This window comes from Anolis carolinensis, chromosome 4 (genome assembly GCF_035594765.1).
Source record: "Anolis carolinensis isolate JA03-04 chromosome 4, rAnoCar3.1.pri, whole genome shotgun sequence".
NCBI lineage: Eukaryota > Metazoa > Chordata > Lepidosauria > Squamata > Dactyloidae > Anolis > Anolis carolinensis.
This window is the reverse complement of record NC_085844.1, coordinates 131,865,807-131,889,562: the sequence shown is the minus strand read 5'-3', so window position 1 is coordinate 131,889,562 and position 23,756 is coordinate 131,865,807. Positions and strand designations below refer to the sequence as shown.

The 23,756-nt window shown below is 39.0% G+C and overlaps 1 protein-coding gene and 1 long non-coding RNA gene across 11 annotated transcripts in view; one reads left to right on the top strand and one right to left on the bottom strand.

Moving 5' to 3' along the window:
- LOC100559258 (myomegalin) overlaps window positions 1–23,756 on the bottom strand; it is a 136,903-nt gene that overhangs the window by 49,407 nt on the left and 63,740 nt on the right. For 8 of the 10 annotated variants that reach the window (XM_008108965.3, XM_016993024.2, XM_062979428.1 and 5 more), the window contains 16 exons: window positions 19,364–19,483; window positions 17,648–17,767; window positions 17,292–17,384; window positions 16,285–16,500; window positions 15,646–15,804; window positions 14,669–14,782; window positions 14,305–14,442; window positions 12,968–13,147; window positions 11,701–11,895; window positions 10,227–10,370; window positions 9,259–9,331; window positions 7,630–7,721; window positions 6,662–6,778; window positions 4,317–4,454; window positions 2,986–3,098; window positions 1,737–1,864 (listed from right to left, as the gene is read on the bottom strand). In XM_008108965.3, coding sequence (XP_008107172.2) covers window positions 1,737–1,864; window positions 2,986–3,098; window positions 4,317–4,454; window positions 6,662–6,778; window positions 7,630–7,721; window positions 9,259–9,331; window positions 10,227–10,370; window positions 11,701–11,895; window positions 12,968–13,147; window positions 14,305–14,442; window positions 14,669–14,782; window positions 15,646–15,804; window positions 16,285–16,500; window positions 17,292–17,384; window positions 17,648–17,767; window positions 19,364–19,483 — 2,140 coding nt within the window. The remainder of the gene's footprint in view (window positions 1–1,736; window positions 1,865–2,985; window positions 3,099–4,316; window positions 4,455–6,661; window positions 6,779–7,629; window positions 7,722–9,258; window positions 9,332–10,226; window positions 10,371–11,700; window positions 11,896–12,967; window positions 13,148–14,304; window positions 14,443–14,668; window positions 14,783–15,645; window positions 15,805–16,284; window positions 16,501–17,291; window positions 17,385–17,647; window positions 17,768–19,363; window positions 19,484–23,756) is intronic. The other 2 variants (XM_016993023.2, XM_062979430.1) reach the window with 1 other exon arrangement.
- On the top strand, window positions 4,639–13,066 carry LOC134298641 (uncharacterized). Its single transcript, XR_010005735.1, has 2 exons — window positions 4,639–5,201; window positions 12,608–13,066. It is a non-coding gene; the product is annotated as an uncharacterized LOC134298641 (long non-coding RNA).

The following is a 23,756-nucleotide window of genomic DNA, read 5'->3' as shown; positions in this document are numbered from 1 at the left end:
AAAGCTGACACTTGTCCGCCTGCTGTCTTCCCAAGAGATTTGCTGGATTTTTCGAAGGCAACACTGATGGAATCTTCCTAGAAATTGAGTGATGTATGTGGATGGTCTGTGGAAAGACAATCCCTTTATAAGCAAACATCTTGGTATCTCTACGAATGTCCTGGTCCTTGAACACTCTGCTTCATTCAAAAAATGCTGCACTTGTAAAGCTGTGTTGTATTTCAGCATTCATGTCAACTTTTGCGGAAAGACGGTTGTCAAGGTAGTGTATAGTCAACATTTTCTAGCATTACACCATTAAGTTGTATTTCTGGCATTGCAGAGGGATTGGTTTGTGCCTGTAGAACATGTTAGTCTTCTTAATGTCAGGTGAGAGGCCACATCCTGACTGTAAGAGCTGTTCAACAAAGGAACTCTCTACCTCAGTGTGGTGGAAGCTTTTTATGAGGCTTGATGGCCATCTGTCAGGAGTACTTTGTGCTTTTTCTGCATGGCATGGGGTTGGACTAGATGGCCCATGTGCTCTTTTAACTGTTTTATGATTCTATGCCAAGACTTTCATATGCTTCTACGAAGGTGTGCAAGATGGCTTGAAGGTCTTCCTCTGAATGAACAGTTTACATTGTCTTCAGTATATTGGAATTCTATAACAAACTGTTATTACCTTACTTTTGGCTTTCCAATATGTGATTTCAACACCACTGGGAAGCTTCCCAGCAACAAGGTGTAGAATCATAGCTTTTATTCACCAGTATACATAATCATTCTGGATCCTGTACTGCATTTACTTGGATTTTGATGGCTATCTTGTTCTTTTTTTCTCTTACAGAAAAAACATTCACATTCCGCAAACAATGTAAATAAACCAACACAGAAAATATAAATATCATATGGTTAATTATATTCATCTAAGTGAGCGAGTCTGAAAAGTAGTTGGCCCAGTAATTTTAAATTTTAGTCTTAACTCCTTCATTGGGCTAAATTTACACAACCTTCTGCTTTTAGGCTAATGCAGCATAAGGTGATCTGGTTGCAACAGATCTTTTACTCTGTGTTTCTTAATAAAGTATTGGCCATTCTGCTTCGCTCTCTTGATTTACTGCTATGCTACTTGCAGCAGAATGGACAATATTTTACAAAGCAAAGGTCTACATTCATTGCTGAGATGCTACTCATCACTGGAGGATTCCTCAAAATTGGAAAGAGGAAATATGCAACTCCTCAGAGATGAGTTATCAACATTAAACTATACTTATATGTGAAAACTGTTTTGAGGAGGCCTTTATCTGAGCTTCATGAAGAAAACATGTGAGTGAGAGGAAGCTCAATAAAGCAAAACAAGAACACTTACCACCTCCCAATAGTTACAAATATGTGTAATGCATGGCACAGAACAATTAACACAGATTCTGAAGGAATGGGGGTGCGGAGAATCTTTATTTCACCAAATTTGAGAAGGGGGAGAAAAGGAAAGTACTGGATGAGGGAGAAACTAGAAAGGGATATAAGATGATGGGATCTATTTACATCCTCCCAGGAATGATCACATCAGGAATGTGAATGGAACACAATGGCTAGCACAGAATGCCATTTCCAGCAAGAACTGATCAGCCCTCCCAGCGTCAAGGCAGGCTTATTCGGTTAGTGATCAGCTTCCATCCTGCACCAGGGGTAGTGTGAAGCCAGAGCTCAGAAGGCATGCTTGGGCAGGACTGTCACACGCTCCGGTTCCCCACCTCCAATGCCATGCACTGACTCCAGCCTGCTCAGGCGCTCCAGGCTTCTTCCAAGGGCCTCTTCCAACTGCCTACGGAGGGCCTGGACCTCCTCCAGCTCCACCTGCAGAATGTGTTCAGGTCCAGAGCTAATGAGGTCGTGAAAAAGAGAAGGTGGATTGAAAGAAGTTTATACGATTATCAACATCTATCCATCACTCAAAACACTCTTACGCTGAAATCAAGGTCCGTGAGCCAAATTTAGACCATCATTTTATGCGGCCCTCCATATGCTGGACTACAACTCCTGTATTTATCATCATTACATATGACTAGAGCTGACGGGAGGTGTGGTAAGTTACATCTGGAAGGCTACAGTTTGTTCTGTTTAGTCAGGAAAATGGAGTTACAATTTAGATAAAAGGCTTGTTGATATGTTTGGCTTTAAAATGTCCTTTAACTTTTCATCAGCCTCTGAGTCACAAGTGCTGTTGGGTTGCAATTCCGATTATCCCCAGATATCAATCGTTATTATTTTTTTATTATTTACAGAATTTATATTCCGCCTTTCTCACCCCAAAGGGGACTCAGGGCAGATAACAGAACACTTATATGGTAAACATTCAATGCCGATTACAACAACGACAAGACAGACAACAGATAGTTATATATAGGCTTTGCCAACTTTTGGCATCTTTGGAGGCTGTGCTCCAATGGGATGGGAGTTGCCATTCAGGAACATCTGGGAACCAAGATTTGGTAAAAACTAAAGATCACTGACCACTATGTAATGTAAAAAAAATATAGTTGGCTCTCTGTATCCACAGATTCATCATCCATGGATTCAATGGCCCTTGGAAGGCACCTATTAAGCTGATGTGGCCCTCGTTGGAAATTGAGTTTGACACCCCTGCTTTAAACTACACCAATAATCCAAGTAAGGTTCTTTCCTGCCATTCCCTCTTCATTTTCCTCTCTGTGGCATATGAAACCCTGGCAAATTGCAGATACAAAAGAGAAGAAAATAGAATACATTTTAGAGTCTGAGTAAAAAAAAGCATTTTCACCCAAGAGCACAAGTTTAATGCACTGGCCTATACATTTTACAGATTACTTAGCATGTACCAAGAGAAGAAAATATTAAGGAAACGTCAGTAAGAGGAAGCTGATCTTTATAGCTTTTCAATTTCAGAAAAATACAAGGAAAACCCAAACTCTTTATGCAAGATGCCCCAGCTTTACCTGCAGCTAGTGGAGGGGAGTTCCTCACCTGACAGAATGAGCACGAAGCTTAACCAAACTGCTGTAGAGTTGCTTTTCTGTTTTCAGGGTTTCATTCAGTTGACTCCTCTCTGACACCAGGCCCTCCAGCGCCAACAACAGCTACAAGGTAAACATTTGTCTTCAATTTATGGCTATGTGTGGAATCTGCTGCTCAATAGAGACCAAGAAGCAATGCTCATATCCCAAGGCATCTTAGATCCTACAGATTTCAAACATGGCCTAAGTAGTATCTCTTTAAGGTAAAGATAAAGGTTTTCCCCTGACATTAAGTCTAGTTGTGTCTGCCTCTGGGGGTTGGTGCTCATCTCCATTTCTAAGCCAAACAGCCGGCATTGTCCGTAGACACCTCCAGGGTCATGTGGACAGCATGACTGCACAGAGGGTTGTTACCTACCCATTGGGGCAGTATCTATTGATCTACTCACATTTTGCATGTTTTTGAACTGCTAGGATGGGTGAAGCTGGGACTAAAAAGTGGGAGCTCACCTCGCTCCCTGGATTCATGCCACCGACCTTTTGGTCACCAATTCAGCAGTTCAGTGGTTTAACATGCTGCACCACTGGGGGCTGTAAATCTAAAGTATCCCTTTAGATTAATGAAAAAATGCCTTGCATTGATTCAATTCAAGCTGTTAGCACAAATGCAGGTACACCATGTCACATAACACTATGTAACACAATTTTTATCCTCGGTTATGAATGTCATCTCCTAATTAGGTCTATCATAAAAACATGGAAGAGGTTTATTAGACTGCAAAAAAACCTTTTTTTTTTTGGCGTTCTGCACAAAAGGTTAAAAATGGCAGACACAAAAATGAAGTTTCCGGAGTATAACAACTATCTTCTAAGTAAGTATTGCACAATTAAACAGGAAATAACACTTTCTAACTTAAACCCGATTGAGCATGTGAGGAGTGTCTGGGGGAACTGGGCATGTTTTGCTTCAAGAAGAATAAGTTAAGAGGGGACATGACAGCCATGTTGAAATAACATAAAGGATGTCACACTGAAAAGGCAGCAAGTTTGTTTTCTGCTGCCATGGCGACGAGGGCCAATGGATTAAAATAGCTGGAAAAAATTTCACCTAAATATTAGGAAGAATGTCCTGACAGGAAGAGCTGTTCAGCTGTGAAATATACTGCTGCCTCTGAGTATAGGGGATTCTCCTTCTCTGGAGGCTTTCACATGGAAGGATGGATGCCCATCTGTCGGGAGTGCTTTGTGTTTTCCTGGCATGGCAGGGTGTTGGACTAGATGGCCCTTGTGTTCTTTTCCAGGTTTTATGATTCTATATCATGAAGAAATCTTCTGTCATACCTGCAATTTCTTGTTTCCTGGGTCTTCCTGTCCTTGCAATTCCACACTGGTTATCTTTTCTTGAAGCATTAAAACCTCTTGGGTAAGTCGCTCAATGGCTGGCATTTCTTCAGGGTCAACCAGCTGCATTTGCAAATCCTGGAAGTCAAGAAAATTATGACATGGGAAATGCCTGTGGAATACAAAAGACCTGCCATATGAAGGATTTGAGTAACATCCGATTTTGAGGATCTGAAACTCCAATGCAGGCTTTATCTATGTATACGCATGAAAGTCAAAGTATTCATGTTTGTTGGATGGTTTGCACATTTGCATCACAAAGGCTCTTTATATGGCTTGATGGATCTGGACTAAGTTTGTCACACATGCCCTTCATTAACTAACAAATAACTGAAGCGCTTGAACTACACATTCCAGCCCTTTCAGGCCCAAAGCTGAGGGAAAGAAAATGAACAAAATGGGTTGGCAGTTGCTAAGTGAAGGATTGGCTGTGGTTAGGTAAAGTGGACCTCTGTGATGTCACTGAGAAAGGGAGTGAAGGGGCTAGGTGACATGTGTATGAAGGGAAGGCAGGGGAGAAGGGTAGAGGAAGAAAGGGAAGAAAGAAAAGAAGGAAGGAAGGAAGGGAGGGAGGGAGAGAACACAGGAAGGAAGGTGAAAAGAATGTTAGAAAAAAGGGACAAAGGAAAGGAGAAAAAGACGGGAGGAGGAAGGAAAGGGAAGAACAGGGTTGAAGGTATATGAGAGAAACCAAGGGAAGAAGTAAAGAAGGAAAGAAAAGAGAAGGAGAAGGATACAAGGAAAATGGAGGAAAGCACGAAAGAATCAAAAAGATAGTCTGCTCAAAGAGAGTTGGGCAGAATGTTGCCAAGAAGACATTGTGAGGTAGGTCTTCTCAGAGCTGAAGAAGGGAGAAAGCAGGGGGCAGTGGTTCTAACTACATCTGGGCAATGCCAGGTATATACACTACTAACAGTATAGCATTGGGATTAAATACAGAGCAAGCTAACTGAAGAATCTATATACACATATACAGATCAAAAATACAGCCAAAAAAAAAAATCCAACCCTGGATCAGTGTAAGGTCAGTGTAAGTACTATACCTTATATCTTATATTTAAAAAGGAACCACCCCCTTCCCAGAGAATAGTGACATATAAAGGCTTAGTCCATCCTGGGAGAACCTAAAATAAGCATCAACTCCCTCTACTTGAGGCTGCGTTGGTGTTTTCCCTCTCCATGGAATGAATCCTGATTTATCTACAGGTCATATCAAAATTCATAATTTTAGCTTACTCTCATCATATACATGAGGCTGACTTAGGTATATATGGTACTATCTGGTATTAAAAACACTTTCCTACTTTCTGCAGTGGATATACTAAACACTAGAGGGCTCACACTCCTATCTGCAGGGAAAATAAAGGGTCTGGAGAACAAGCCCTACGAGGAGTGACTAAAAAAAAACTCGGCATGTTTAGCCTGCAGAAGAGGAGGCAGAGAGGGATATGTATAAATATGTTAGGGGAAGTCATAGGGAGGAGGAGCAAACTTGTTTTCTGCTGCCCTGGAGACTAGGATGCAGAACAACAGCTTCAAACAACAGGAAAGGGGATTCCACCTGAACATTAGGAAGAATTTCCTCACTGTGAGAGAGAGCTCCCAAACACAAATCAAGGAATATGAAAGGTACTGCAGACTAACTCAACCAGAGAAGTCAGCCATAGCAGAGCACTTGATGAACCAATCTGGACACATCATATTATTTGAGAACACAGAAATGCTGAACCACTCTAACAACCACCATGTCAGACTACACAGAGAAGCCACTGAAATCCACAAGCATGTGGACAATTTCAACAGAAAGGAAGAAACCATGAAAATGAACAAAATCTGGCTACCAGAATTTAAAAGCTCCAAAATCGGGACAGTAAATGAAGAACAACATTCAAAAAACGGGGGGATTTCAGACAAGAAACAATTAGGATCACCTAATACCTCCCAATAAAGGATTCCTTCAGGCAGGAAGAAGCCAGGCTTTGAAGCTGCAAGGCCATTAAATGCTAATCAAGCTGGCCAATTGTCACATTCACACTTGCCTCAAACAGACAAGAGTTCTTTCTCCCAGCCCGAACTTTCAAGATATATAAACCCCATTTGCGTAGTTTCCAACAAACCTCACAACCTCTGAGGATGCCTGCCACAGATGTGTGCAAAACGTCAGGAGAGAATGGTTCTGGAACATGGCCATACAGCCCGGAAAACTCAATGATTCCAGCCATGAAAGCCTTCGACAACACAATAAAGGGAATCGCTGAGCAGACACTATAGTTTAAGAAACATACCTTTATGAATTCTTCTTTTATCTGGATACTTCTAGTAAGCGATTCAACATCCGAAGCCTGAACCTGCAGCTCTTTTTCCTGGGAGTCTACCACAGACTGCAGAGCAGAGAGTTCCATCTATGGAGAAAGAAAACAAACATGCGTCACTATGATGACAGGGAGGCAGCTTAGGCGAAGGAAGGGATGACTACTTCTTATTCTGATTTCTATGCCACCCATTTTTTTCTCTCTGTGGGATGCTGAGGCCACATGACAAAGTATCCAAAGAAGATCCCAGCAATTTTTCTTGGGCATGGTGATCCCATTGTAAAGGAATGCATTAGTCATACAGGCCTCATGAAGGGAAAAAGCACTGGTTAGGGCAAAAAACAAATCTTCAGTTTTGAGTGCCACATGGACTGTTAAGATTCAAGGCATCACACAAACAGAACACACACCAGTGATCTTCTGCCCTTGCTAGGAGGAACTGGGGCCCCTTCCCTCTATCGAATCCACTAAGCCAGCATGAACAGTTTCATGTGACTGAAGATTTCTGTAGGAGGGAACAGAGAGCCTTCTCTCCACCCTTTTCTAACACAGATCATTGTTTTTTCACTACTATCAAGAAACTAATCCAGAAACTGAAGATCAAAACATCTGAGGACCCACAGGTTGAGTACCATTGACTTAAGACATCAGGGGGCAAAAGATGGGCAGCCTTGGGCTGGGTTAATGTATTCCACAGGAAACAAGAACCTTCCTGCCTAAAGAATATTAAAGTTACCCTTAGAATAAAATGGATCTTGGAAACCTCCAAACACACAAAGTCAAATACAAAGTGACCCATCATGCCATTTCTGCTGAACACTAGCAGCGAAATGGAGGGGATACACCAGATCGAAACCTGGCCCATGACATCTTTCCCCACGCCAAGAAGGAACCCAGAACTATGCCATGTTGGAAGTGGTCTCAGATATTTCAGGACTCACTCTGCTTTCCCTCTCTTTTTGTGTCAACAGCTCAAGCTTCTCTTTGGCATTAATGAGTTCCTTTTGAAGCCCAAGAGTTGTCTCCAAAACACCTGAAAGGAAAGCAAACATAATTTTAGGTTGAGATCACACACCCATGGTCATATGGATCTTTCTATGTGGCTGACCCAAAATGTTTGCCCCAAGCAGTCTACTGAGGATTCCCCTCTCCCCATTAAAGGTATATCCCTACAAAAAATCATTTTAATTTTCTTTATTAAATATTTTAAAATTCCAACATTTGAAACATAATACAATGGTCTTATCATATCTTCTATTTGCAGATCTATCCTCTCGCTACTCACATAGTATTATAAAAATACAGCACTGTCAATTCTAATAATTATACATTATTCTAATTTTATCTGTTACAAATCATTATAGTAATGTGTTTATTAATTGCTCAACGACAATCTTTCTTGGGCATTTGGTGGTTTAAATTTGCCATTGCTTTTACACAAGAAACTTATAAATTGTTTTCAAGTGCTATCAAATCGATCTTTCAATTCCCTTTTTGCTAATTTTAATTTATGTTAACTTTTCCAATAGAGCCCATATCCTGTTTAACCAAGTCTTTATCACTGGGCTTTTATGTGTTCTGGAACATGGCTGTATGGCCATGTTCTAGAATTCTTTGTCAAATTCTTTTCTTCCAGGTTTTCACTATTTCGAATCTTGCGGCACATAACAGAAGCAGTATAAGACTTTTTAAAAAACCAAATCCTTATTTTCACTTTTGAATACAGAAATCATTCATAAAACATGCCTGAAATGTAGTTTCCCCCACTATTTGCTTTATCTATGATAATACTTTATTCCAGAATCTCCATACTTTTGGGCACATTAGCTACACATGGCTCCTATTTCTCCACACTTTCTCCAATATAATTTAGAGATATTATTCTATGTAGCTTGAGGGGATAATATCTATTGTGCTGTGATTGATTTATACGCTTGAGTTTTCCAAATTGAGTTCCATTGTGTCTCTCCTATTTTAAACCATAAATCTGATTCCCATATTAATCTCAATCTATTTAAAGAGATTTCCCTATAAAAATGTTTAGAACTTATTGCTTCCGTCTTCTGGGTGTGTTTAACCCCATTCTATGATTGTTTGAACATCTCTTGTCTCCAACCATGGTCAGGAAGTAGGAATGAAGAAAAGAATGACATTTTCGGCACCACTTTCCATCTCACAAATGAACCAGAAATTTACCATGATCAAAGACTCTGAAAATCAGCAGTCACGCTATCTTTCCTGTCATATTACTGATCTACCAGAAATCAATTCAATTTCCAGGTTCGCTGTTTGGGGAAAAATGGAATATATTTAAGCAATGGATGGTTGCATGTATTGATGCAGAATGGGTCGATACAGAGGGCTGACTATTGTTATCTTATGCAGATGGATTCCTCCAATGTTTCCCATAGGAGAATAAATAAAGATGATGTTTTATATTAAAAATGAACAAATAACCTAATCCAGCGTTCTCCCTGATATTTTCCTCACATCCATGTGACAAAGGGGCTTCCAGCAACCAAATGTATGTCCTTCTGGATTGTCTTGAGTCATAATGCTTACAAACTAACCTTGTCCTATCTTGGGTCCATCGTTTTCCTTCTCAGAGACTATGGTATTGCTTGAACTTCCTTGTTTTAGTGCCTAAGAACATAAAAAGCACGTGATTTACTAATATATTATGGTTTTTGAAGACATGAATTGAATTTCCAAGTCCAGACGAAATTGGTAGATAATGACAACCTGGAGCAGGAATCTTCAAACTTTTTAAGCAGAGGGCTGGTTCATGGTCCCTCAGACTGTTGAGGGACCAAACTATAGTTTGAAAAAAAAAACATGGATTCCTATGCATATTGCACATATTTGTAGTGCAAAAATATGCAAGAAAAATACACTAGTACACAACGAATTAACTAGCATAAATGTACCTTGAAAGCTTTTGGATCAGAGACAGGATGGCCATCTGTCAGGGGTACTTTGTGCTTTTCCTGCATATCAGGGGGTTGGAATAGATGGCCCATGTGATCTCTTCCAAATCTATCATTCCATGATTGTACTAGTAGTTCAGTGGGAAGTGTGGACTTGCTTTTGGCTGATGAAATATTCAAGTTAATTGTTGTGTGCCTTCAAGTCTTTTCAGACTTAGGGCGACCCTAAGCCTAATGTTTAGGGTGGCAGTTAGGTAAAGGACCTTGGAGGGCCGCATCCAGCCTGTGGGTCCCGTTCATCTGAGAAATCCTGATTTTACTCTTCCATCTCAATAGCATAGCCCACAAGGAAATTGAGAACTTTGGGACACCAATCCTAATAGATTTTGCCTTAACATGTCTGATGCAATCTTTATTGCTACAGTAAAAAATCACATCAGGATTTGTAAAAAAAAAAGTGCTGGGGGGGACACCTCCTTCCCTAACTCCCATCACAATCCCAATAAATTTCCATGAAATTATTTTTTGTTATTACGTTTTTGTAGCAGGCATACCGCCACATGAACCAGCTCATACTACTAGGATACTTTCCTAGAGACAAACATTCTTACTTCATCAGACACCTCTTTTTGTATGAGCTGGATACAGGAAGCATTCATTTTGGGTGGGAAAGTTTGGCTCATCAGTTGCTGATGAAGAGTTTGCAGTTCACAATTTCTTTCTATTAGAGCTTGTATCATCTTCTTAGAAGATATCTAATGAGGAAAAAAGTAGAAAAAAAATAAACAACTGGCACATATATCATGTTTCAAGATACATGACCATAAGATTTAGCTGGTTGATAAATCAAAGTCCCATCTAGTTGTGGTGTGCAAGACGTTGTATGTATTTTCAATGTGGCAGGTATGTGTAAAAATGCACATATCTGAAACATAAATTTGAAAGGCTAAGAACAGTCATAACCTTGCTTCAAAAAGCCCCATCCCAGAAGGCTGGTTGAAAAGGGAAAGATTAGCTGCTTGCCCATCAAAAGAATATTGGTGATGGGACTGAATGTGAATGTATATTGTAGCTTGGTTTTTAATTGCTTATTTTATGATGTTTTATTTATCATTGATGTATTTGGACTGTTGTTTGTATGATTTTAAGATGTTGTAAGCCGTTTTGGGTCCCGTGAGGGGAAAAAAGAAGGGTATAAATAAAGATTTCTTATTCATATTCTTTTTGTTGTTGAAGCAACCCAAGCAAAGCTTTAATCTCCATGCTCACTTGCCACACTCCCAGTGGAAGAGGAGGCAAAGAACAATTCAAAAGTGATTTTTTCTCAATATGTTTAATAAAAAGTTTTGACAATTAAAAACACATGCAAAACGAAAAGCAACAATACTTAAAGTTAACAAGTTAACAAGTATGTTAACATAGCCGAACTTAGATGATTGCTTTACATCTCTTCCTATAACTCTAACTCCATAACAAATTAATTTTAAAAGTGGGTTTCTAAACTTCTTTTGTTGGTTTCTCTAGAAATTTAATATTTTTTCTTCCACTTTATATCCAGCAAATTGTTTACTATGTTTTAACATTTACAAGTGAATACCTCAACATTGTATGTCTCCAGACCTGTAAAAAAAATCTTTTCTGAAAAGTTAATTTCAAGAGCTGGGCTGATGTGTATTCTTTTGAGCAAATCATTAAAGAAAGGTTACTTAGAAAATGTGTACCAGAAACAAAACTGGTACATAGGACAGATCCAATGTTACTATCTGTTTTGCTCCCAACAAAGCATATAATGCACTAACATAATTCTGAATTAACTAAGTGGTGCCCAATCATGACCAGATCCAGGTCTTAAGGGTAAGTCTCCTTGGCTCTCCAGGAAAATGGTCGAAATCAAGGCTACTTTCAAATTAAAACCTTGATTTTAAAAGGAAAGTGCAGTCTTGTGAAGAACACACCAAACATCTATTCCCAGATCAGCAAAACCCCTGAGCAGTACTAAGCCAAACTATCAATAGCTTATTTGCACTAAACTTCAATGGAGCAGGTAAGAACAGTGAGAATCAACTGAGCTACTCCTGCACTTACATGACTCTGCTGCTCTCTGCTGCTCACCGCCTGAAGCAACTCCTGAAGTTCAGTTACTTGTTCTATAGTTTGCAAGCTCTTGTCATGGAGGAGCTCCTCAATTATCTTCTCTTTTTTGTGAAGGCGAAAGTACAGCTCTTCCACTGTGTCTCTCTGCCCAGGCACCAGCTTGCACAGCAGTGTTGCTGAGAGGACCTAGGGGAGGACAAAGATAAGGAGGAAAGAAGAAAACAGGGCTTTTATCTCCAAAGGTCCAAAGGCTTTACTGCTGACCCAGCTGCAAAACATTTCAGATATAGCAGATTTTTTGTACTTCAATATAGATCTGGGAGCTCCGGTGGCAAAGTGTGTTAAAGCGCTGAGCTGCTGAACTGGCAGACTGAAAGGTCCCAGGTTCAAACCCCGGGAGCGGCATGAGCAGCTGCTGTTAGCTCCAGCTCCTGCCAAACTAGAAGTTCAAAAACATGCAAATGTGAGTAGATCAATAGGTACCGCTCCGGCGGGAAGGTAACGGCGCTCCATGCAGTCATGCCGGCCACATGACCTTGGAGGTGTCTACGGACAATGCTGGTTCTTTGTCTTAGAAAAGGAGATGAGCACCAACCCCCAGAGTCGGTCACAACTGGACTTAACGTCAGGGAAAACCTTTACCTTTACCTATATTGGGATTTTGGCCCAGTACCAGCAATATTTATGGCAATGCAACATAGTTAATATTGGCAATGGTTGCTTTCTATTTTTATTTTGGCAACTGTGTCAGAGATGCCTTGGTTATACAGTGTTCCCTCACTACTTCGCGGTTCGCTTTTCGCGCCCTCGCTGTTTCGTGTTTTTTAAATAAACACTAAAATAATTGCATATATAATAAAATAATATTATAACTCCCTCTTTCTACATCTTTCCTAAGGAGAAGCCTAAGGAAGGAAGGAGAAGCCGAAGGGAGAGAAAAGGAGGCTGAAGCAGCTTTGTTTTCGCCTCACAAGGCATCCACCTGCTTGAGAGGCGAGGAGGGGACAGAGACGCTACTTGCCAGTGAGATTGTAAACAACACAAATATAGCATCCCTACTTCGCGGATATTCACTTTTTGCGGGTGGTCCTGGAATGTAACCGCTGCGATAAGTGAGGGAACACTGTACACACCAAATAAGCTGGGTCCAGTGGCAGCAGCTAGTGAGACAGATGGGGCAATAGCTCCAGTGCCTCCCACTTATTATCATCCTAATGTTACTCTGCTTCAGCAGCAGAAGCCAAACCACAATCCTTACTTCTACTTCCTTGTTCCTGTCATGCAGAGCTGTCTGCAGCTGTTGGATAATTCCTCCTTGCTCTGACTGCCATCTACATGATTTTGCTTCAATCTCGTCTTTCAGCCACTGCAAATTCTGATAGGTTGCCAAGAGATGCTCAAGTTCCAGGTCCTTAGCTTTCAGCATGTTCTCCAGGTCCTAACAGGACAAAAAGTAGACAGAAAACAATCAGCTTGGAAAATGGAAAAAAAAATCTAGGTTTCCTGAAGAGATTAAGCTGTTTTGAGAGCCGGTCAACTAGATGCTGATAAAGAGAAGTTGGAGCATAGCTTTGGAAGAAACTGAGGTCTATATGGCTGGGATCTTCAGACAAAAGGACAAATTTGAAACCAACTGGGATGGCTTGCTACTGTCAAGGGAAGAAGATTAACAGTGTGGGATACCGGGGAAATTTTTTTGGAGCAATCTGTTGAAATCAAGTGATTTATATTAGATAGAACATTAGGTATTTCTGGAGAGCTATGTCAGGACCAAAGTTGTTTACATCAAAGAAGAAAATATGATTTTGGGGGTTAGTGAAATAACAAAGGAAAGAAAAATGGAGAAAGTGGGCATTCTGCCCAAAGATTGGAAAAAGCTGTCAAAATGCACAGACTGTTAAAGATCTGGATGGACATGAAGGAGAATTTTTTTTTTTACGTATCTCAAATCTTTTTAATACGGTGTCTGAGATATGGGAGAAAATTGTGCGAGATTTAAATATGTGTAAGAGATAAATTTATTTATTTACACAATTTTCACCCCGCCTTTCTCCCCGGGGGGACTCAAGGTGTAAAGGTAAGCGTCTCCACTTTGTTGGCTTTATCACAGATAGTCCCCGAGTTACAGACATCTGACTTACATACAACTCACACTACATAATGGGGATGAGACAACAGGAAGTGAGAAAAATCTACCTCTTAGAAGGGAAATTAACTCCTGAAAATGTTACCAAGGGGAAAAGGTGTTTTCACTGAAGCTTTGTTTCTATAACAAGCCAATTTTTTCAAAATCCAATCACAGGGACAGAAAGTGAGGTGAAATCTTCTAAATAGGGGCACAGACACCACAGGGATGTAAACCATTTCCTATGCTATCCAAAAGTAAAAGCCATAAATATTTGACTGGAGTTACATTTTTAAAAATTCCTGTTCTAACTTATATATAAATGTATTTAAAATCTGCAACACACACACACACACACACACACACACACACACACACACACACACATATAAATGAGCTGTCACCCCAACGGGGTAGAAAGCCATGGCAGGCAGAAAGGGTAAAAGAAACACTATCCTGTTGTGACCTACCTGGATGGTAACCTTGTTACCGGAAAGGACCTGGTGCAGTCTTTCTAGATCTTGCTCTTGCTCTTTCACAGACAAACGAAGTTGGTGCAGTTCTTGTTCTCTGTCTTCAAGGATGCAGAACTTCTCATCTACTGCTCGCTACAATAGAAAACATCCAAATAGGGAGTGCTAGACAGCCACAGAGGTGAACAACCTTCACACTTCATATGTCCATCTCTTTCACATAATTATTTGTAATTCTCCTCTTCCCCCCAATTTAAAGTGCCAGACAGGAGGGAAAAGAGCACAGTTGCTTTGATATAAGTTAGCATAATCCCTCATCAAAAAACAACAACAGAAATTTTCTGGACATCTCAGTCAGTACCTCCAAGGCAGCATCTCTGTCTTTAATTCGCTGCTGTAACCTCTGCACCATTTTATCAGAAGATGAGGAGTTGTTATCCCTCTTTTGGAGATATAGTAGGAGTTCCTTAGATTCCTAGAAAATATATCAGCACCACCATAATGCAACAAAACAGTCAAAGGCCATCAAATAAACTTCAGAGAAAAGACACAATCTTGCTAGGACACAATGTTAACTTGAAAACAGAAACAGAAGTGCAGTCGCTTGTGGTGCCAGTTATTGTGCAAGTACAGAGCCCTCTCTTATACCTTTGATCTGGTGAATGGGGAGCTTGTCAATTTTTGCACAGCTGGTGAACACATTTTAGATATTTGTTTTGGTGTCAAATACCATCTATACACCATCTCATGCTTTTTTCTCTGAAGTCCTTAAAGTCAACTTTAAACCTTTCATCCATTTCCTTCCATTGATCCACCTTAACATTATGTCCAGTATTCTGAACCCATTTAACCATAAATTATTCGTTTTAATCTTCCATTTCCATTTTTAGCCGTAACCTATATGTTTTAGCAATTAAAAGTTTGTACTTCAAACTGAAATATAGTGATTTCAAATCCATATAATTTTGAATGCATCTTAAACTGCTCATATGACTATTGAAAGTTATAAACCTTCAATTACAATCTTTTAACTATTTCAATGGCTTCAATCCCTTCTTTAGACTCTATCAGCAGCAATGTTACTGTCAACATAGCCTCTTACAACACTGGAGCACACAATTCCACACATCATAGAAAATTAGCTAGCAGAATTAACAGGATCCAGGATCATTAGCCCATAAAAACTGATGTAGCTCCAACTTGGATGAGATTTTAGGGGAATGGGACCTTCTCATGAAAGGTTTTTCCTGTGCACACTCTACAAATACAAGACACCTGAAATCCAGGGCAGCTTTATTGTATTCAGGACCTGTAAGTCCATCACCATTTGTATCTCACCTGGATAAGCTGTTCTTTGAAATTCAGTTTGTGATTCAAATGCTTAATTTTCTGCTCTTGTCGCTCCATCTCCAATGAGGTGTTCCTCTCCCAAGTACAATATTGCCAGTTCTTGGTCTGCAGCTCTGTTTTTAATTGCTGAACCGTGGCACACAACTCCTGAAAAGCAAGATGCAATTTTCATTAGCTAGTCAAGTTTTAGAAGTGATGGCGGAGCAATAGCACATTTATCTCCCCTGTATGAAGCTAAGAGGCAGCTTCTGATTAGAAGAACACACAAGAATAGAAATGACAGAAGAACCCAGCAAAAGTTCTCTGGGATGCTCAGAAAGGAGAACTGCAGCTACAGTGGAAGTTAGTGTTGATTCACAAATCTGTTCACACTACCCACATCTAGCCAGTTTTGCCACATTGCCACAATCTGAACATAATGATTCATTATTTGGCTGTTAGCCCTGAATATGTGTAAAATGATAGCAATCTACAATGTAGATGCATGCACTCTGGTCTTCAAAATAAGGTATACATATCAGTAAATCAACCAAAGATACCCAAGTGAAATGTGAAGTTCGGTTGCCCAACTCTACTTGAATCTTACCATTTTTACATACGAAAAAGGTTCAACAGCTTTTTTTATACCTTATTGTGTTTCCAGGCCTCTTCCTTCTGTTGCTGCTCTTCTTGTAACATTATCTCTAGCAACTGGGTGGTCTTTTTTGCCTCAAGCAACTGACGATCTTTTCGCTGCTGAGTTCTCTTCAGTCGCTGCACTTCCAACTGAGTTGAAAAAAGCGTGTTCTGCACAGTAAGAAGCCCTATTTGCTGTTGTTGCAATGTGGAAGAACCCTCAGGGATCTAATAAGATATAGAAACAGGGCAAGAACATGCTTACACTGAGAAAACATAGGTCAGTGAAATATTTAAAAAAGCTTTGAAAAGTACATTCTGGAAATATCACAGGTCATTCCTGTTAACGTAGGTTTCCATCAATCACTTGACCCCCTTCTGGATCATCCTCCCTTCTCCTCCTACTGTCTCGAAGTTAAGGCATTTTTTAAAAAAACTGAAACTGGAGAATCAAAGGCAGATTTTTTTTCAAAGCATGGTTATTATGTACTGAAATGCAGTAATATAGCCTTCTAGAAAATAAAAAATATAGGCCAGCAGATTTTGACAGCCTCCTGATCTGGTTGATTTATGGTTTGGTACAGTCATTGCCAACATTGTGGCTTCCTTCCACCACTCTCAGCAGTAGTACTGGCCTCCTAACTTTCATGGGGATCTGTACAAGGAGAAACACTTGCCACACTGTTGCTTTACAGCCTTTCATATGCAGGTCCGTATATGTGCTCCAATCTTCTCATGGACTCTAAATCACTTTATTACTCTATCTGCACACCATAACTATGCACTTTAGGCAAAGAATGCATATTCTGGATTTCAACATAAATGGCATTGTTCTGCTTCGAAAATGCAAAAATATCATCATCATGGTCGGGTTTGATATCTTTTTGGAATCCAGTGGGGGCTTTCTATGTGAGTATGTCTGTGTAGGAGAGAACTAATTTGTTGGTAACACTCTAAACATCAGAATAGCATTTTAAAATTTTGAGGTAGGGCAAGAAATATTCAAGTAATATCCATACCTGCAACTGTCCAAGTTGGCTTCTATGTAGCATGTCCTGCAGCTTGGTTATTGTCTCATTCTGCTCACCAATTATATCGTTTAGTTGTTGACACTACAGGATTAAGTAATTTAAAATTAGCAAGTGAACTAGAAACAGGTTGCACAAGCTGTCCTTTGTCTAACCGTCAGGATATAATCTCCACTAAAAGTGTAGTATTCTAGTAATACAACATTTTCAGAATTGCTTTTATCTGGAAGCAAACTCACCATGCTTTGAAAACATAATATGTTGTGCTAAGCAACAAAGAAGTTTGCTCTTCAGTGACCTCTTCCATATCAGCAGTAATTGCACAAGGCTGTGGTAAAATTACAAACCTCATTTTCTTTGCTCTTTAAGGTCTCATTCAAATGCTGGATTTTGTGACCCTGCGTCTGGGATGCATGCTGAACAGACCTCAGTTCAAAAGTCATCTCATCCAGTTTTTCTTGCAACTGCTGAAAGCCATAAATACATGTTTTAAAAAAATTAGGCCATGATATGTCAATAATGTTATTTTGACTTTTCATTATAAATACATCTGCCAGAGAAATACTCAATAACCGCAATTTGTATTTATGTGACTTCTTACTTTTAAAGTAACTTTTGCATCCATGCTTCATGTTTTAGAGGACTTTTGGATTACCTTTTTTTTTTTTTTTACTATTTCAGATTTTTTCCCTATGTAACTTTGCAACCCTATACTTCAGAGTTAAATGTACAGGGCATTCAAATGATGGACCCAATTTCAAAGCAGTATATTTCATGATGGCAACATGTTACAATTACATAAAAAGTTTACGGTTTAATGATTCATCACATTAGCAAGTTTAATGAACCATTTTAGGAGTGATGGGGAGCAGCTGCACATTTCACACCACTGAATGAAGCTAAGAGGCAGCTCCTGATTACAAGAACATACAAGAATAAAAATGACCGAAGAAATGAAGAACTCCAATATTTTTCACTGCTGTATCAATGGATTGTTATCTTCTGTATGTATAGTATATCCATTTGTGCACGCATGCATGCATGCTCTCAGTGGTGAAAACTAGGGCAAGCCCAAGATGCCTTTAGTTTGCTCTTATGCTTGGCTGAGTGCATTCTTTTACTACCAGCCCTGACATATTTCCATGCAAAAGTACTGTTGACATTTTTGGTTTTGCACATTTCTTATTAAGAAAACGAAGAAATGGACATAGAAAACTATCATGAGGTGAGATGCATATAACCATACGCCATTATAGGATAGTCCTTCACTGAAAGAGAGCTGATGACTTCCATAAAACATTGACTTTTTTACTTTCAAAGATAAGAAATGGCAGATGAAGAAAATAGAAGATTTCTTGTTGTATAACTAAGTCTTTTTGCATAATGACACAGGTTTAGAAACCTCACCCAGAATTCCAAAATCTGAAATTGTCAGCACAGGTCGCTCAGATAGTGATACCTTGGCTTTCTGACTGTTCAGTGTACATAAACCATTTAATTTCAAAACATTGTATACACTTATCTGTAGGGTATGTGTATAACATGTATATGAAACACAAATTAATTTTGTTTTTAAACTTTGATTCCATTGCTAAAATATCTCATTATACATATGGAAATGTAGTATTTTAAATCTGAAAAAGTCCAAATCACTTCTGATCCCAAGCATTTCAGGTAAGGAATATTCCACCTGTTCATGGCTGAAGTGTTACATTTCTTTATCTTCCAGTCTGAAGCTTATATGTAACTAAGGTGAAGAACTACACCAGTTAAAATAACATTATTAAACAGGGGCTTGAGATTCAGTTTTGTGCTAAGCTGGAATTGGCATGTGAACTTGGAAACTAACAGTTCTTTAGTAACTTTCTAACATGCACACATACTGCCCCACTCATCCTTCAGCATGAACCAGTTTAAACCTCTTGTAACAGAAAGCTAAAATCTAGGGGTTGCTGCAGGAAGGGTGTAAATGTGTGTTTTGTGTACGTGTAAGTTTTTTGTAACCTCTAGTGAAATAGTTATTTGCTGCAACTAGCAGAAGGAAAACAGTAATCCTGAATTACCTTGTTGGTGGCATTTAAACAGTTGATTTTCTCCAGCACTTCTGAGTTATTCAATTCAGATGGTTGTTCGCCCAGTAATATGTCGGACTGAGCCAGCTTCAGCTGATCATCATACAAATTCTGGAGAAAATAAGACACAATGCCCTTTGTTAAACAGGGAACAGCAGGATTCTAATAATAATAATAGACTTTATTTATATCCTGCCCCCTCTCCAAACAGGACTCGGGGCAGCTTACAAGTAAAAACACAGTGCAAAACACAAATTACAAAATTACAACATGATACATAAACAATAATATCAAAAACCTAACAAAAAATAAACGACAATGCAAAAAAACCAAAAATAAAAACTTAATACTGTATTAAAAAAACCTAACAGACTGACATACCAATAACACAATAAAAATAACATGAGTTTAATTTTTTTTTGCTGGATTTAAACATGTTGTCCACCACTGGCAAAACCAGTTCAAGTCAGCTGGCATTGGTGCAGTTAAAAACCACAATCACAGTAGAATTATAATCAGCCATTTTCGAATGCTTGCTTCCACATCCAAGTTTTTAATGCTTTCCTAAAGGAAGCTAGGGAGGGAGCCTGTCTAATTTCTTTGGGGTGGGCATTCCAGAGCCTGGACGCCACCACTGAGAAGGCCCTTTCCCGCATTCCCACCAACTGTGCTTATGAGATTGTGGGACCATGATAAGGGCCTCCTTGGAGGTTCTTAAGGCCCAAACAGGTTCATAGGGGGAGACACAGTCACGTAAATAGGCTGGACCCAAATCATAATCCCCACTGAATTATGAGACATTAAGTTTTTCTTAGTAAGTAACCATCCTTTCCTATTTTACAGGATTGTTGAGAGAAGAGAGACAATGTACACACAGAGCAAACATGGTTTACAAATTACTGTCAAGAGACTTTAGTATTAGACTTTAGGATAACTGGGTGAGCACAAACTGCATTGGACTGTATTTAAACAAGTGCATTTAAGCACAATGAAAAATTACTCAGAATGAACTGTAGTGAGATTCCTCCAGACCATCTTAGCTGACAACAGAAGTAACATCTGAGACAAAATGTAGGCTATCACTCTAACATTGTCACTTTTCTGCTGTATGATTTGTAACATTTTTGCCTGATGTGAAAGCAAGTGGAATTTCAAAAGATTGCATGATTCATTTTGTGTTTTTCAGTTGGATCGAGCAAGGTATTCCTCTTTTGTGAATTTGTTCTGTTTCAATTTGTGTCCAACCCCTTAGCTTCAAACAGGTTTATTTAAAATTGGGCCTTACATAATCCCATCCATTTATTTATTTTTACAAATCAAATTAATCTGGAGAAAGAGATGCTAGAGGATACAAAGTCCACATTGTACTTACTTTGGAAGTTACTGAAGACAGCCAATAAAAAATGGGAACAAATTAATATGTGAAGCAACACAAATTAATATGTGAATGCACCCATTTACTTCACTATACTGTTCTTTAGAAGTGAACTAACTAACAGTGTACTTTAGCAATGAACTAACTGTAAAATGGCAATGAACCTCTCTCCTAAAAGAGCATATGCTGTTCTTGAACCTTTAGTTGCTGGAAAGTTAATCTGCGACACATTATTAAACACAAGAGAATGAATGTCAAGATAAAGTACGAGTAATTAAAGGGCACAGTTGCATAAACTGACTGTTTCATTTAATTTTTAATCATTTTATTGATTTAGTTCCAATAAAACTGTTGTTTTTTTTACTTTGTATTAAAGTACTTTTTCATCCTATTTGAACTTATTTTTTCATTTTTATTTTGAGTACTATTAATTAAAATTCTTTAAACTCACCACACGGAACAGCAAGACTCACAAGCATTATTTTTTTAAAAAAATGGGAAATGCATTTTACAACTAATGACAGCTCCAAGAAACAAGAACTCAGTACACATTGATTCACATAAATTTGCAGTACATGGTGCAAATAGGTTTTAAGGCCTGATGTCCATGTACATCATAAAACTGGGAATTTAAGGGAAATGGTTCCTTTTGTGGTTTACAAGGACTTTAAGGGAAAGGATTCTCAAAACCTGTGGCCAACATTGAGGAACTAAGAAAAAAGAAAACATGCTGGTTAGAAAATGTGAGTAAACTACACTCTAAATACAATATCCAGCTCTATTGACATTGACATTTCCTGGGGCAAGGTAAATAAACTGCAAAGGAGGAAATGGGGCCAACTGAGCATTTGGACTCATAGAGTCATAGTCAGAAAGAGACCACAATGGCCATCCAATCCACCCTCCTGCCATGCAGCAACATACAATCAAAGCACCCCAAACAGATGGCCATACAGCTCTTGCTTGAAAAACTCAAGAAAAGGAGACTCTACCACTTGCTGGGACACCATATTCTGCTGCCAAACTGCTTTTGCCACCAGGAAGTTCTTCCTAATGTTTAAGGGGAGTCTCTTTTCCTGAAACTGGAATCCATTACTCCAGAATAGTAGAAAACAAACTTTTTGCCTCAATGTGACAGCCTTTCACTTATTTAAACATGGCTATTTTGTCCCTCCTTAGCATTCTTTTCTCCAAGCTGTTACTTAACTGCCTCAGCCATTTCTCATACAACTTGGCTTCAAAACCATTGGTCATTCTGGTCACCTTTCACTTCCAGGAAGTGACACTCACAGATGCCCTGATCACATCTCAGATCTTATCATTTTGCTAATATTGATCTTATAATTGATTTTTAAAGCCAGGGCACTTAACAATGCCCTCTTGCCAAGGCCGGATTTGGTTATTACATATCTTTATCTCACGCTTCCTGTCTGGATTGCAGTTCCCACTCTGCCCCCATTTTTCTCTTACAATTATGCAAAATAGGTTAGTTTGGGAAATGATTATCAAGGTCAAGTGAGCACCCCTAGTTTGATACTCCAACCAGTATGACAAATGGTGTTTTGAACTATAAAGCCTATATGGCTTGGGTCCAGGTTATTTAAAGGACCACATCACTCTATGAACCTGTCAGAAATCTAGGATCCTCTGTGGAGGGCATTCTCTCTGTTCCAGGATGCTCTCAAGTGCCTTTGGTGGGAACACGGGAGAGGGCCTTTTTGGTGTCTGTTCCCAGATTTTGGAACTCCCTCCCAAGGGAGACCAGGATGGCTCCATCCCTGCTGGTCTTCCACAAGAAAGTAGACGCCTTTCTTAGCCATCATGTATTTGGGAGAGGTTGTAGGTGGGAATTTTTTTTGCGGGGTGAGCTTTCAATGTATTTTTATTGTATATATCATGTTTAAATTTATATCAATTCACAAAAATGTAATTGTTTTTCAATTTTTGTATTTGCTTCATTTTAAAGTTTATTAGGGTGTGTCATAGGATTGTTAGCTGCCTTGAGTCCCTATGGGGAAAAAGTGGGATAGAAATAAAGTTAATAATAACGATAATGATATATTAATAATAATAACAGGGTGCTAATGTTGGGAGACATCTTCCCCTTTTAAGGTATCCTATTTCGGTCACATTCTAGGGGTAGAGGGCAATTTTTCAATCAGTATATTTTCAAACAAATGTACTCTGTTGGCACATTTTTATTTTTTTACTTGTGGCTTTTAGAATGTGAAAATAAGAACAATTTCCCAATAAAAATACTTTCTGCAGCTTCACAGTTGAAATCATCACTGTCTGCAGGCAATATTTTGTTGCCATGGAAAAATGTCTGAGGAGCACAGGACAGACAAAAGAGCCCATTCAGTCAAACACATTTGATGAGAGTATTTGAGACAGAAAACTAAAACAGGTTTAAAGCCAGTGCATTAAAAAGTAGACTGTTCTTTTTTGAAAGTGTAGTTTAACTTCCTGCTTGGAGTACAGTAGAGTCTCACTTATCCAACATAAACGGGCCAGCAGAATGTTGGATAAGCGAATATGTTGGATAATAAGGAGGCGTTAAGGAAAAGCCTATTAAACATCAAATTAGGTTATGATTTTACAAATTAAGCACCAAAACATCATGTTATACAACAAATTTGACAGAAAAAGTAGTTCAATATGCAGTAATGCTATGTAGGAATTACTGTATTTATGAATTTAGCACCAAAATGTCATGATGTATTGAAAACATTGTCTACAAAAATGTGTTGGATAATCCAGAATGTTGGATAAGCGAGTGTTGGATAAGTACGACTCTACTGTACTCACACAAAACGTTGATTTAATGTTCTGCCCTGTCTTCCTACCCTTAGTTCTATCACCCAATTTGTCCTGAATGCTTTATTGACTTGTGTTTCTTACATATAATTTTTTACTACCATCCAATGAAAGTATTTTTTTTATCTATGGTCTATTAGATGAAGACCAAAAAAATCATGGAGTCTATGCAAGGAAATCTTGCCAGAGAGT